Raw genomic sequence first — 14,878 nt, 5'->3', positions numbered from 1 at the left:
ACAACAGTACAAATGTAGCAGGAGTCCTTGGGTATCATATTTCCCTGCAGTGCTGCATGGTGGTACATGTTGTAATATTACATGTACATGTAACTCAAGGAGAATATGTTTAGTACAGATGTGATACTTATAATCTACCACTGTCAATCTGATATGAGTCATTGCATTCATCAGCTGTGTCAACTATCCTATGCATACATGTTTGTATTATAATAAAGTGTTCTAAAAAAAGTTGATAAATTTGATGCACTGACAGTGTGTCAACTAAGGTTGTGAACTTTGGGAGCTGAGGAGGGAATCTGGTCATTCTTGCTGGTGGGGTAACTCTGGCACTAACACTAGTAACAGAGGGATAAATCTGGTATGGTAACACATTCATAGATTTCCATACATTGTACATTGTACCTCAGTTCAGTAAAAAAAATTGTGAGGAACGCAGTTAGATTTTAATGTGTTTAATTTATCAATACATGTATCGTAACATAATTTTAAAAAAAGCGTTAATATATACATGACATTGATAAATGTTTGTTACATATATTTTAACCTCTTTACTAACAAGTAACATGTTGGACACTTAAATTTGAATAAAATTAAATAGTTACAGAAAATATTCATTTTTCTGTAATTTTAACTAAATCTTAACATGTACGGTAATTGAATTAGAGCCTGGCTGGTGAACAGAGTGTAAAATTTTAGGTCTGACGATCTTGTTCAACATACTGACAAAACGACAATTGTCAAACCATATAACCAAGTCGCTTGGCTTGTTCTTTAAAAAATTTAGGATACATGTTATTGTCCATTTTTAACATAACTGTGAGATAAATAATCTGAATATAATATAGACAGGGTCATATACATGTACCTACATGTAGAGTAAACAGTCCACATTATTATCAAATTGTAGGTTTAAAAGGAATGCATACCACGTTTGATTAAAATTGATTTTACTGATCTTTGCCCAAGATGTGTCTGTCTTTGTTTGAACAGTTGTAAGACATGAATCATGTACAAAGAGTAGATGTAGACATAGAAGTGTAAAAGATTGTATAACACTATCCAACTTACAGTATATATGACAGACTTCCATTTAGATCACAAGGCCTGACGTCAACAACATGTAGACTTTCATTAGTGTTAAGTGTCTGGTGTACAGTGACAATTTATTGAAAGGTTTGCATGCTGACATTAAAGAATTCATATTACAATATATAGTACTGAAGACAAGCTGTGTGTCTTGGTGTAACGTTTCATTAAAAACTGAAAGCTAATTTAGGCAGTGTTGACATTGATGTACAATGTACAAGTTGTATGTATACAATTTCATTATAATGGAAAACACAAAAACATACATGTACTGTACTATACTGTACTGTACTGTACCGTACTGTACTGTACTGTACCGTACTGTACTGTACTGTACTGTACTGTACTGTACTGTACTGTACTGTACCGTACTGTACTGTACCGTACTGTACTATACTGTACTGTACTGTACCGTACTGTACTGTACTGTACCGTACCGTACTGTACTGTACTGTACTGTACTGTACTGTACCGTACCGTACTGTACCGTACTGTACTGTACTGTACTGTACCGTACTGTACTGTACTGTACTGTACTGCACTGTACTGTACTGTACTGTACTGTACCGTACTGTACTGTACTGTACCGTACTGTACTGTACTGTACTGTACTGTACTGTACTGTACCGTACTGTACTGTACTGTACTGTACTGCACTGTACTGTACTGTACTGTACTGTACTGTACTGTACTGTACTGTACCGTACTGTACTGTACCGTACTGTACTGTACTGTACTGTACCGTACTGTACTGTACTGTACTGTACTGTACTGTACTGTACCGTACTGTACTGTACTGTACTGTACTGCACTGTACTATACTGTACTGTACTTTACATGTATGTGATGAATGCAGATTTCATGATTTCAAATATATTAACCTGTAACTTGCAAAGTTGATATAATTGCATTAAATATAATATATTTGTAATTGATTCCAAGATACTGGGATGCATAGATGTTAGCATATGTATTATGTAACTATGTATTTCTTGGTTTTTACTTTTAGATAAACACAAGCAATAGAAAGTACAGCAAAAAAAAAAACTGACAAAAGGAGAAGGGAAAAACATCAATATAGACATTTTATTAAGTAATATAATGATATAATGATATTATTATTATTAATGGGAAAAATTTTCATTACGATTGTAAAAGGTTCCATTTGTACATATTTTTATTCATGAGACTAACATATATATACATGTATACAGACATGTTTGTATGTGATGAAGACATCTCGTGATGTTGAATTTATAAGCAGTTTGGAAAAGTTGTCATTACATTTGTATAGTGTAGTAACTGATGATTGAGAATAATCATGGCATATATGTATTATTAATGCAGCAGATTGATACATGTATTTCCTAGATAAGGATTTTATACAGAGACACCTGAATACAATTACTGAATACAAACTTCCTGAAACACATACTAGTATCCCCAGAGCCTTATAGATATCTGTAACACTTTTCACAACCACTACTAAATAATACATACATGCATACATATGTGTTGTATATACATGTATATGTAGTTTATATTAAAGGGAATAAAGATCCAGTGTGGGCATACATAAAATTGTTGTGGTTGCAGGGAGTGTCTAGAAATCCTTAACTCTGTGTGCATGTAGACATGTATTATTAAATCTAGTCTCAGATGTCTTATCATTTCTTGTCAACTTAGTGAGAGTGGAAAGACATACTTGTATAATATTTTTGATAATATAATAGAACCCCTTGGCTTTGTGAGTGCTAGTATCTCGTATGTGGGATAGTAGAGGGGTTTAGATACATGTACATGTTAGAATGTATACATGTATGGGAACATTATCGAGCAGGTGTACCTCGATGACGCATACAAAATTGTGTTTAGTTACACGTTGAGAACACAAACATGAAAAACAGTGGAATGTGCACACATGCATTGACATCTGTCCTGATCCCAGGTCGAAGGCCACACATTACTTTGTTTTCTAAACACTGTCTGTATTTTTGCCATTTTTTCCAGAACTACCCAAACGAAAAACCAAACAATTAGTTAACAGTTATGCTTCCGAATTTTGATGTAAAAAAATATGACATTTAATAGCAGAACAATGACAACACATATTTACAGTTATGTGTACACTGCCATTTTGATGTAGCATTGTCTGATACAGGATGCATGGGTTGTTTTGAATCACGTGACTATGATGCTACACTTATAGAACACATGTAGATACACACACCTAAACCTCTCAAATGTGTGAGTGCAACTATCTTGTACGTGGGATATTGTGTGAGTGTAACTGTCTTGTACGTGGGATATTGTGTGAGTGTAACTGTCTTGTACGTGGGATATTGTGTGAGTGTAAGTTTCTTGTACACTCACACAATATCCCACATACAAGACACTTACACTCACACAATACCCCACATACATGTACATCCTACAAATGTAGCATTACGATGTGTACAGATTAGGGTATAACACTGAAATTTCTGTTTCAAAAAATGAAAGGAACATTGTGGTAAAAAAGAAAGGCTGTATGTGTAGGTCCTTGTGACTTACACTGTAGTTTTGGGACAATACTGAAATTGGAGTTTCACAAATAAGGAGAAAGACTTCATGTCCTGTTACCACGTCACAAGATATCACTGGCTCTGTAATGTACCTGCATCTAGACTAAATCATCTTGTTTCTCCATTTATTTCTTACCAGTTGTGGGAAGTTGTTAACTACATGTAAACTCCTGATATAAGTTGAGATCAAGAGAGTTCAGATTACAATGCCTCTGTTTGGCAAGTCACCCAAGACTCCTGCAGAGTTGGTGAAGATCCTGAAGGAGGCTGTGGCCGTCTTAGAGAAGGAAAATGTCACAGACAAAAAAGTTGAAAAGGTGAGGACTATGACAGAACCCCATGATGCATGAGTGCAATTGTGCATGGTGTTACTCAGGGTATTTGGATGAGTTTGTATGCTGTTCTCAGCAGAAAACACTACATGCATGAGTGCAAATACCCTAGAGTATCACCAAGACTAGAACTCACACAGCATGGGATTTTGTTATTATTAGAACATAGTTTATATTTATCTGAAATAGCAGATTTCCATCCAAAATCATAAGACATGATTTGTTTGCAAGAAATGATCATACACTCATTTGCATATCATTTGCATACAATATGTAATACCACTTCTAGTATCCATAGGCACTGCAAGTAATCACTGGGACATGTGTGATAGTGTATATTATCTCATAAATTGACTATGCAGAGATAAACAGTTCTCATTCAATGTCCAAAACATCTTTAGACTGTAAGATATGTTGTGTCGTTCCGTAGACGTAAGATATGTTGTATTGTGAAGCCCTATCAGACCTCTTAACCATGAGCGCTTGCTGATGTGATAGCGTGGCAAGAAAGTCTTTATCTTACAGAATAATATATCTTAGAAAACAATAAATCTTCTTAGTATTGAATTCATTGAACTCAAGAGCAAGGTTACATGTACTACATTGTAATGTAGTGGGAACTTGAGCTCCATTCTAATGTCTTTTGATTGAAAATAAACTAACATTTTACTTCTTAGCTCACTCTGTAACTTTCGAAATGGCACAAAGCAGTTGCTAGCCTCAGTTATTAATTTGATGATTAATAAGTTTAATGTCAAAGCAGTACAAGATAGGAAACACATCCTTCCTAGTCTCAGCAACCAAGGAGGTGGTTGGTAGTTATTCCATCCTGTGAAAAAGTCTCAAGAAAAATATTACAGAGAGTAAGTTTTTATTAGTTTAATACTAGAAGCTGTTTTCTCTTAGTCTGAGTAATACTTGTAGTAATATAAATACACTGTGACATTGACAATTGCAGGCTTCAGATGATGTGTCCAAGACGTTGATATCAATGAAGAATGTCTTATACGGTACAGGAGATCAAGAACCACAAGCTGAACTAGTAGCACAACTTGCACAGGAATTCTACAACTCAGGCTTACTACTCTCCCTTATAGAGAACCTACAGAAAATCGATTTTGAGGTTTGTCATTTCAAAGTGTGTTTATTTCATGCTGTGTGTACTTTTCTTGATTGTGACTGTGAGGATATGACTCAGATTGTTATCTATAATGTACAAGTTGAGTCAAAATACACACACACACACACACACACACACACACACACACACACACACACACACACACACACACACACACACACCTCAGAAACAACTGGTTTTTGTCTACATGTAGGACACTGAAATTTGGGGAAATACAAAATTTAATGAAATTCTAGGCACATTTACAAAAGGAAGATATCAGTTTGTCTGAGCACTAAAGTACATGTTCATATACATTGTAGGTTTGACGTTCAGGTATGTGTGAATACATATGAGCTGTCAGGTGACAGAAGTTTATGCACATGTCTGGTGACAGGAATCTGTGTACATATGAACTTTCAGGTGACAAGTTTATGCACATGTCTGATGACAGGAATCTGTGTACATATGAACTTTCAGGTGACAAGTTTATGCACATGTCTGATGACAGGAATCTGTGTACATATGAACTTTCAGGTGACAAGTTTATGCACATGTCTGGTGACAGGAATCTGTGTACATATGAACTTTCAGGTGACAAGTTTATGCACATGTCTGGTGACAGGAATCTGTGTACATATGAACTTTCAGGTGACACTGACAGGAGTTTGTTTGTGTATATGAATTGTTGGAGTAATATAAAAGTTCTGTCCTTGTTTCCCCTAATGTAACCACAAGCTCCAACCACAACATGACAAACTCTGTCACCCATTCCATTCTGATTCACTCAATTTAAAGATATCCTTATCTCATTTTCTGTATTGTTGAATATATCTTTAAATACAGAAAAACAGATGGAATATCTACTAACCATATGTAAATGTACTATTATTTGTTTATTTTCATAGGCAAAGAAAGATGTAGCACAAATTTTCAACAATGTTTTGAGAAGACAGATTGGTACCCGATCTCCAACTGTTGAATATATTTGTACAAAATCAGAAATCCTATTTACTCTTATAAAAGGGTAAGTAATGTGAACACGAGTGTCAAGTAGAAGTTATTTATTGTATAGATAGCTGATTGTAAGCATGATAAGGATGAATCTATACACAATGTAATTCTATGCGGTTTTTTTGTGATTCAACCAACCCAATATTTCTTTAATTGAGCAAAATAATACAAAAAGATGCCCTCTAGGACAGGATAAGAAAAAATTGCAACGCCAGTTATGGTAAGATAGTGACTCCACACACGTGTATTTTGTGCAAAAATTATCGTTTATTGCTGAAATTCAGAACTTTAATATTAAAACCGATGGTTCAGTATTTCCATCTGACTTTGTTATTTCTAAGTCATGCAGACTATTAAAGTATGATAAGGAAATGAAAATCACTATTATGTACACATACATGTACACTTATTTTTTAACACTGTTGTTGAACAAACTGACCAACCCTTCCTTTCTAAGTTGTTATTAACCAACCGACCAACCCCTTCCTTTCTAAGGTGTTATTAACCAACCGACCAAGCCCTTCCTTTCTAAGGTGTTATTAACCAACCGACCAACCCCTTCCTTTCTAAGGTGTTATTAACCAACCGACCAACCCCTTCCTTTCTAAGGTGTTATTAACCAACCGACCAAGCCCTTCCTTTCTAAGGTGTTATTAACCAACCGACCAACCCCTTCCTTTCTAAGGTGTTATTAACCAACCGACCAACCCCTTCCTTTCTAAGGTGTTATTAACCAACCGACCAAGCCCTTCCTTTCTAAGGTGTTATTAACAAACTGACCAACCCCTTCCTTTCTAAGGTGTTATTAACCAACCAACCAACCCCTTCCTTTCTAAGGCGTTATTAACCAACCGACCAAGCCCTTCCTTTCTAAGGTGTTATTAACCAACCGACCAACCCCTTCCTTTCTAAGGTGTTATTAACCAACCGACCAACCCCTTCCTTTCTAAGGTGTTATTAACCAACCGACCAACAACTTCCTTTCTAAGGTATTATTAACCAACCGACCAACCCCTTCCTTTCTAAGATGTTATTATGAGAAACAGAGAAATAATTAGGGCCAATCTAATCAAAAACATATACTCCAATATTTCTATTATTTACTTGATTGTTTGACTTTGGTAGGAAGAAATCTTGATGTAATTGTATATAAACAGCTAGAGGCAGGATTCTCAGTTTTCATTAGAAACATGTAGATAATTATATTCTATTTGACTGTGAGGGGCACAAGTAATAAATCAATGCAGATAATCAAAAAGTTCAGATAATCAAACAAATTCAGATTAACAAATGGTTTGGATGAGAACAGTTATATAATAATAATAAAAAATGCAGATTAACAATTTATGAGAACAGTTCAGATAATGTAAGAGTTCATGAAATCAAAAAGTTCAGATAATGACAGAGTTCACTGACACTGTGACAGATTATCTAGTGTTGATAATTTCCATATTGTGTTGTGTTGTGTTATGTATAACAGGTATGAAACCCAAGAGATTGCCCTCAACTGTGGTGTTATGTTAAGAGAATGTGTTCGACATGAGGCTCTAGCAAAGATTATCCTCCACTCTGAAGATTTCTACTCTTTCTTCCGCTTTGTTGAGATGTCGACCTTTGACCTTGCTTCAGATGCGTTTGCCACCTTTAAGGTATATTACTTTCAAGTGTCTATGTTTGAATCTACTGCACAGGTAGACACCATGATTTTGTTTTTTACAAAAGACAGTATTATACTTCAACCACAAACCTACACATTAGTTATTGATAGCATAGCTAACTTTCTGCACGTTTTTCCTCTATATGAATTAATGATTCAATCAATTCATAAAGTGTCAGTTTCCAGTACAATGTAGATTGTGACATTAAGTATATATTTATCAAATGAGGTGATACATTCATTTATTTACATGTATGTGCATACACATGCATGCCAGCTGGCATATTATGAGTGCATACATGTGAATAAATACTAAATAAATTATATGCACATGTTTGTGTGTACATGTCTGTTGTATACACATATATGTTTTTGTAAGTAGCTATGGAGTCACGATCGTTGAATGGTTAGAGTGGCCGGCTTGGAATTTGCAGGTTCAAGCCCCATTGCTGCCGTTTGTTTCTGAATGGCTAAAGTCCTTGGGCAAGATTTGAACCACGATTGTGCCTCAGTCAGCCCAGCTGTGTAATTGAGGACCTGGTAGGATAGAGGTTGCAATGTGAATGCTTTTGATAATCCTATGTACTTATACAGGCTGCGATGGATTGTATGCTCCCCAGGGAGTTGAGGAAGTAAAGTGCCATTGTGCTGCTATAGATCCATGCCAGGGGTAATAATTGTAAAGTGCTTTGAGTACAGAGGTGGAAAGTGCTGTATAAAAACTGACATTATTATTATTTATACAATGTAGCTAGGTCTTATAGAGTTGATATGTGTGAAAAATGTGTACAGTCAGAAAATCATATAGAGACATATCCTGTATTCAACTTCTTTTTTGTATGCACAGGATCTACTGACCAAGCATAAGATTTTATGTGCTGAGTTCCTGGAAACTAACTATAACAAAATATTTGCACACTACGAAGGTCTACTGAATTCTAACAACTATGTGACTAGAAGACAGTCATTGAAGGTAAGCATATCGATCACTTAGTACTTCCTATCTATCTATGTTATCACCCTAAACACTGCTGCCCTCAATAGTGCATGTAGCACTCTAAACACTATGGCCCTTAAAACTTGTGCCTTCCAAAATTGTGACCTCAAAACTAGTGACCTTGTGACCTCAAAACCGGTGACCTTGTGACCTCAAAACTTGTGACCTTGTGACCTCAAAACTAATGACTTTAAAGCTAGTGTCATCAACATACATGTAGTGACCTGAAAATGAGTGCCCTCAAAACTAGTACCCTCCAAAGTGGAGCCCCTAAGTCTAATGCCCTCAAAACGTTTAGCCTTGTTACTAATACCCTCAAAATTAGTTCCCTTAAAACTAGTACCCTCCAAACTGGAGCCCTAAGTCTAGTGCCCTCAAAACGTTTAGCCACGTTAATAATACCCTCAAAATTAGTTCTCTTAAAACTAGTATTCTCCAAACTGGAGCCATCAAGACTAGTGCTCTCAAAACAAGTGCCCTTTAAGATTAGTGCAGCCGTAGAAATTCCTATTTGTTCATGGCCTGTGAGTGCTGTCATCTTTGCCACTCCAAAGTTGTCGGAAAGCAGGGAATCCTTAGCCATTTTCCAAAACACACCACATTAAACAAACCTGAGATTTACAAATGTAAATAAACTTACAAAATCAAAGTGATGATACATTGTAGTTGATGTACAAAATAACTCGTAGATGTCAGTAATGATTAACAGTTGTTTTTGAAATCTAGCAGAAAAATCATTTAACATGTAGATGTAGATTATGTCATATAGATAATATACATTATAAAATTGATTGCCCAGATGGGAAGGTTTTTTTGTGCTGAACGTGTATTCCTGATTGAAAGAGATTAACCTGAAGGCATCTAAAGTGAATTTTAATGTGTAGCTATAGAGACACTTTGAAGACATACGTTATTTGTCACTATATAATGTATTTTTCATTGATATGGATTGAATAAGGTGCCGAACTTGCCAGAGAACAACACAAAGCTATCATACTCGTAATCTAATTTTACAGATGTTATAAACATTTCATCACATTTCCTCATCTATTTCAGCTTCTAGGAGAACTACTTCTAGACAGACATAACTTCACTGTGATGACAAAATATATTAGTAACCCTGACAACCTGAAATTAATGATGAATATGCTACGTGACAAAAGCAGAAATATACAGTTTGAAGCCTTCCATGTGTTCAAGGTAGGTCATTTGGAAAGGATGAAAGGAGAGTGTGTACTATAAATGAAAGGAGTGTATGTACTATAAAAGGTGTATCTCTATAGTTACAGTATAGGTCCTGGGTAAGGAATAACACACTGGGAGTGTGACTTGGTTATTGATAGTTCATACATAGAACTTCAAGTCAGCATACACTGTGCCTAATAGATAGATAGTTTATAACTAATTTTAAGGATATACTGTCTCAAGTGATACGCCAGTATATTTCTCAACTGGCAAAATTAAAAGAAAAATAACAAATGTTATGAGATCAATCTGATTAAAATCTGATGTCGTGATTGTAAATACAGCTTCCATTTCTTAAATTACTTATGTCATTCATTTATTGTACTGTAGTTTGTTTTTGATATTGTTGTGATTTAAGTGCCTCCTTCCTACATGTGATTATACTTATAGAGGTTCACGTTCAAATCTTGCACCTATGCATCATAGTCAATCAAAATCCATCTCATAAGTAAGTGTAAAGAGTAAAGTTTTAATATTCATATGATGTGTGTTTGTGTCCTTTTTCAGGTGTTTGTAGCCAACCCAAACAAGAGTGGGCCAATCTTAGACATCCTGTTGAAGAACAAAGAGAAACTGGTAGAATTTCTTACTTTGTTCCACACAGACAGGACAGAAGATGACCAATTTAACGATGAAAAAGCCTACTTAATTAAACAGATACGTGAACTCAAACCAGCCGCATAGTCTTGTCACAATTACCACCAAACTCTGTATATTTCACTCAAGTTTTGAACAAACTAAACATTGGTGGCTCTTGTAAATTTCGCTACCAGCTCAAGTAGATGCAGTTTTTGAAGAAAAAAATTTAGAATGAAATCACTTTGATGGCGATGTTAATCATTAAGACTTATTTGCAACATCACTGACATACAATACAAGTTCATTGTACGGGTTGCTGAAAAAAACTGATGACACCCCTACGTAGGAAAACGTATCCTCAGTTACCCAACATTTTGGTTTAACCCTGACCTGCCAATCTATGGAGGGTTGTACCATTGATAGAGTATAGGGATGTCCAATACGTGCAAGCTAATATTAGAGGTAGTGTCAGTGTTGAGTGTGTAGAAAGCTGTGTATGTTCACTGACATAGTATTCAGATCACAAAGTTGTCGCCATAAAATGTATGTCTTATTTGTATATGCCTTTTTTTTCAATTGTTTACACCTAATTCAACTTTCTCTGTGATAATGCAATGAACATTTGATATACATGTAAATTTATAGCAGTTTGAATTTGATGAGAAATACTTGGTAAAAATGGTTCTTATTTCTGCCTTTGAATATGGGAGTGTTTTGTGTTAGTAAACAAGTTTTATGTAGCTTGGTTAAGGTATTGTTGAGTAGATATTTTGTAAAGTTCCTCAATATCTGATCATTTGATGTGTTATTTGGTCTTTAATATCAGTGAACATGTTTAAATTTGAACACAGCTGTGCAAATATACAGGCAAATTTTTTAATTTTCTGTGGATTTAGGACATAAAATGTGATTTAGAGGCCTGACCTGCTTTTCAAAATTAATCTTCCATATTTATATTTGACTTATTATTCACACTGTAATGAATAGCTATAGATTTTGATATAACTAGAAAATATGCCGAACTAGAAAATTGCCTAACTATCGGAAATGCCTAACTAGAAAAATGCCTAACTATCGGAAATGCCAAACTATTGAAAATGCCGAACTAGAGAAAATGCCTAACTAGAAAATTGCCTAACTATCGGAAATGCCTAACTAGAAAAATGCCTAACTAGAAAATTGCCTAACTATCGGAAATGCCTAACTATCGGAAATGCCTAACTACTGAAAATGCCTAACTAGAAAATTGCCTAACTATCGGAAATGCCTAACTATTGAAAATGCTTATAAAAATGCCAAATTATCAAAAAAGCCGAACTAGAAAACAATGCCGAACGAGAAAAATTGACTATGAAAAATGCCTAACTTTCAAGAAAATTGACTAATTGTACTAAATGACATGCAGTACATGTCCAGGAATAAACACTAATTAACAAATTGCCTAACTCTACTAAATTTCTAAGATGATACACAACCCAAATAAAATGAATAACCTAAATGTTTATGTCTTCTAAAAAGCTGCCTGATAGGCAGATTATCAAATATGAACAATAGGCAAGTTAATATTCATAATAGACAGGTGACTGTGCATAATAGGCAAGTTAATGTTCTTATTAAACAGGTGACTGTTCATAATAGGCAAGTTTGTGTTCTTATTAAACAGGTGACTGTTCATAATAGGCAAGTTTGTGTTCTTATTAAATAGGCACGGTGACTGTTCATAATAGGCAAGTTTATGTTCATAATAAACAGGTGACTGTTCATAATAGGCAAGTTAATGTTCTTATTAAACAGATGACTGTTCATAATAGGCAAATTTATGTTCTTATTAAACAGGTGACTTCATAATAGGCAAGTTTGTGTTCTTATTAATTAAACAGGTGACTGTTCCTAATAGGCAAGTTTATGTTCTTATTAAACAGGTGACTTCATAATAGGCAAGTTTATGTTCTTATTAAACAGGTGACTTCATAATAGGCAAGTTTATGTTCTTATTAAACAGGTGACTGTTCATAATAGGCAAGTTTATGTTCTTATTAAACAGGTGACTTCATAATAGGCAAGTTTATGTTCTTATTAAACAGGTGACTGTTCATAATAGGCAAGGCATGTCCATGATGGACAAGTGAGAATTCAAAATAGATAGGTGACTTCACAATAAACAGGTGAACCAAGTTGGTGTTCATAATACTTAGGTATATGTTGTCTATTCTTGGCTCACATTGTTATCAGTCATATATTATTTTCACCACAACAAAGACACAATCCAACGTTCATATCAACTTCCCTGAAAAATCAGACAAATGTAAATTGAAAGGACATGCTGAACCGAAAATAACAAATAACCTCAGCTCTTGCTGGCAGTCATATACTTTTGTGTGTTCTAAGTCAGTTGTTTACAACACTACCAACCGTACATGGGTATACCAAGATAGTCAAGGCAGTGTATATATATGTTGTGGGAAACATTTCAAAATGTGTATTATAGTAATGTCATCTGATTTACCCCTACCAAGCCAGTATTCTTTAGTATTCGTGTCTTGTATTTTATTCTGAGTATGGGAGACTTGATTTAGGGTGGAAAAGAGACAAAATTAGATTTTTTTTTTGCTCACACTGTAATCCTCACCAGTGTGCTCCTACAAAAAAAGGGCTGACTGGTGTGTGAGGGCACCCAACACTGTATACATACCTTGCAGACTATTTCTTGCTAGAGCCAGTTCTTACACGTAAGTGGAATTTTTTGGATGAGAGACACTATGTTAGTTACAGCTACATATTCAGAAAAGTGAAATTTCAATGATTCATTTTGGAATTAACACGTAAATGGACAACTTTGATTTTAATAGTCTAGAGTAAATACAGTGAGAGTAGCAGTTATCTTGTTTCCAATCTTATGTGTAATTTAGAAAATATAGTTTTATTTTATGGTAGTTTCGTGAAATACTTCATTATCACTAGATTGTATTTTTGTGGACTTGGCAAAATTGACATGTTGACAGGAATTTCGTGTCGATGTCTTCTCTTTGTCAATGTGTACAATGTAGTTAGTTTTGTTGAAACGAGTTATTATTACTGTGGAAGCCAAGCTTTCAGTTTACTGAGATATATACACAAACTCAAACTATTGTTCTTCAATGTTGTAGATTACACAAGTTTGTGATAGCCGTTCCTCTGTTGTTCAAATCTAATCATCCTGTAATCAAGGCAGTGTAAACACTGGATGTCCCCAAAATAGTACACTGCAAGGTCATAGAAGTGATCAGAAACACCACCCTACTGTTAGTCCAGTTAATTAAACCAACGTCCATTCAATAGTTTACGTCAACAAGTCGCAACATTCTTTTCAGTTTGTGTCTATAGTAAGCTAAAATGTGAGTTTCCACTGTCGTGTCTAAGTTTCCACTGTCGTATCTAAGTAAGAAGACAATAACATAGTCTTTCTATAACAATGTAACATACGTTGTGGTGTAAGGCAGCCAGGAGTTTGAGTGTTTATTGCATGTACACTTTGAACATCTCTAACCCTGCAAACTATACCATAAAGATTTGGAAGTTTAGCACCACAAGTTCACAACTAACTCAGTTACTGTATTTAAATATTCATGATTTGGTGCCTAAGATGCGCTGGAATGACTCTTCTCAGAAATTTGCTCCACAAAGATAGCAACAATAAATTTGCCAGTGTGTACATTATTCCACGTTTAGTTTTAATTTTGAAAAGTAGAGGGTATCTGTAGAAAGATAGATATCTGACACAAAAGACAAACTGTTGAATGTTCCATTTTCTGATACAAAAGTAAATAGTGAAATAATACCTGTACTACACCGCACTCAATGTTCAGTGCATATTTATATATGCAGAATTGTATTTCACAAATAGTTACTGGTTGTCTACAACATACATGTTTAGACAAGTACATGTTATTTTAGAGTTTTGCCCCAATCTGGTGAATAAATATCCAGTTGATGAAGAAACTAAGATATGCTGTGTGTACTGTGTTGTTATTGTAACTCACTGTGTTTTGTGGCTGTTCAGAATGTGTCAGTGTTCGTAGACTACTTGGTGAATTTTTCAGCAAAGCTACCACATGTAAAATTGTGCATTTTGTTCGTAGAGACCTGAAATGAGGTCTCTTGGTTTGTTGCTCTACAATGTAAAGTATTTACACTAAATTGGACATGTTCAGGAGAAAAACTGTTTGCAATCTGTTAGCGTGTCTGTACATGGCACTGGAACTGTCATTGTGCACTGAAGTTGTTGTATTATGAGAGCTAGCA

At 35.0% G+C, this 14,878-nt stretch overlaps 1 protein-coding gene across 2 annotated transcripts in view; it reads left to right on the top strand.

Annotated features, from left to right (window-relative positions):
- The window catches only part of LOC144442861 (calcium-binding protein 39-like), a 36,192-nt gene extending 21,625 nt beyond the window's left edge, over window positions 1–14,567 (top strand). The window contains exons 2-9 of one of the 2 annotated variants that reach the window (XR_013481660.1): window positions 3,793–3,970; window positions 4,944–5,108; window positions 6,014–6,132; window positions 7,600–7,768; window positions 8,624–8,749; window positions 9,830–9,973; window positions 10,526–12,519; window positions 12,600–14,567. Coding sequence is in view for 1 of the 2 variants with exons in the window: in XM_078132257.1 (XP_077988383.1) it covers window positions 3,860–3,970; window positions 4,944–5,108; window positions 6,014–6,132; window positions 7,600–7,768; window positions 8,624–8,749; window positions 9,830–9,973; window positions 10,526–10,702 (1,011 nt within the window). In the remaining variant the exon portion in view is untranslated. Of the gene's footprint in view, window positions 1–3,792; window positions 3,971–4,943; window positions 5,109–6,013; window positions 6,133–7,599; window positions 7,769–8,623; window positions 8,750–9,829; window positions 9,974–10,525 lie in introns of both variants that reach the window. The other variant, XM_078132257.1, reaches the window with a different exon arrangement.
- Window positions 14,568–14,878: the final 311 nt, after the last annotated feature.

The sequence above is a fragment of the Glandiceps talaboti genome, chromosome 11, assembly GCF_964340395.1.
Source record: "Glandiceps talaboti chromosome 11, keGlaTala1.1, whole genome shotgun sequence".
Taxonomy (NCBI): Eukaryota; Metazoa; Hemichordata; class Enteropneusta; family Spengelidae; genus Glandiceps; species Glandiceps talaboti.
This window is presented reverse-complemented; position numbering and strand designations above follow the sequence as displayed.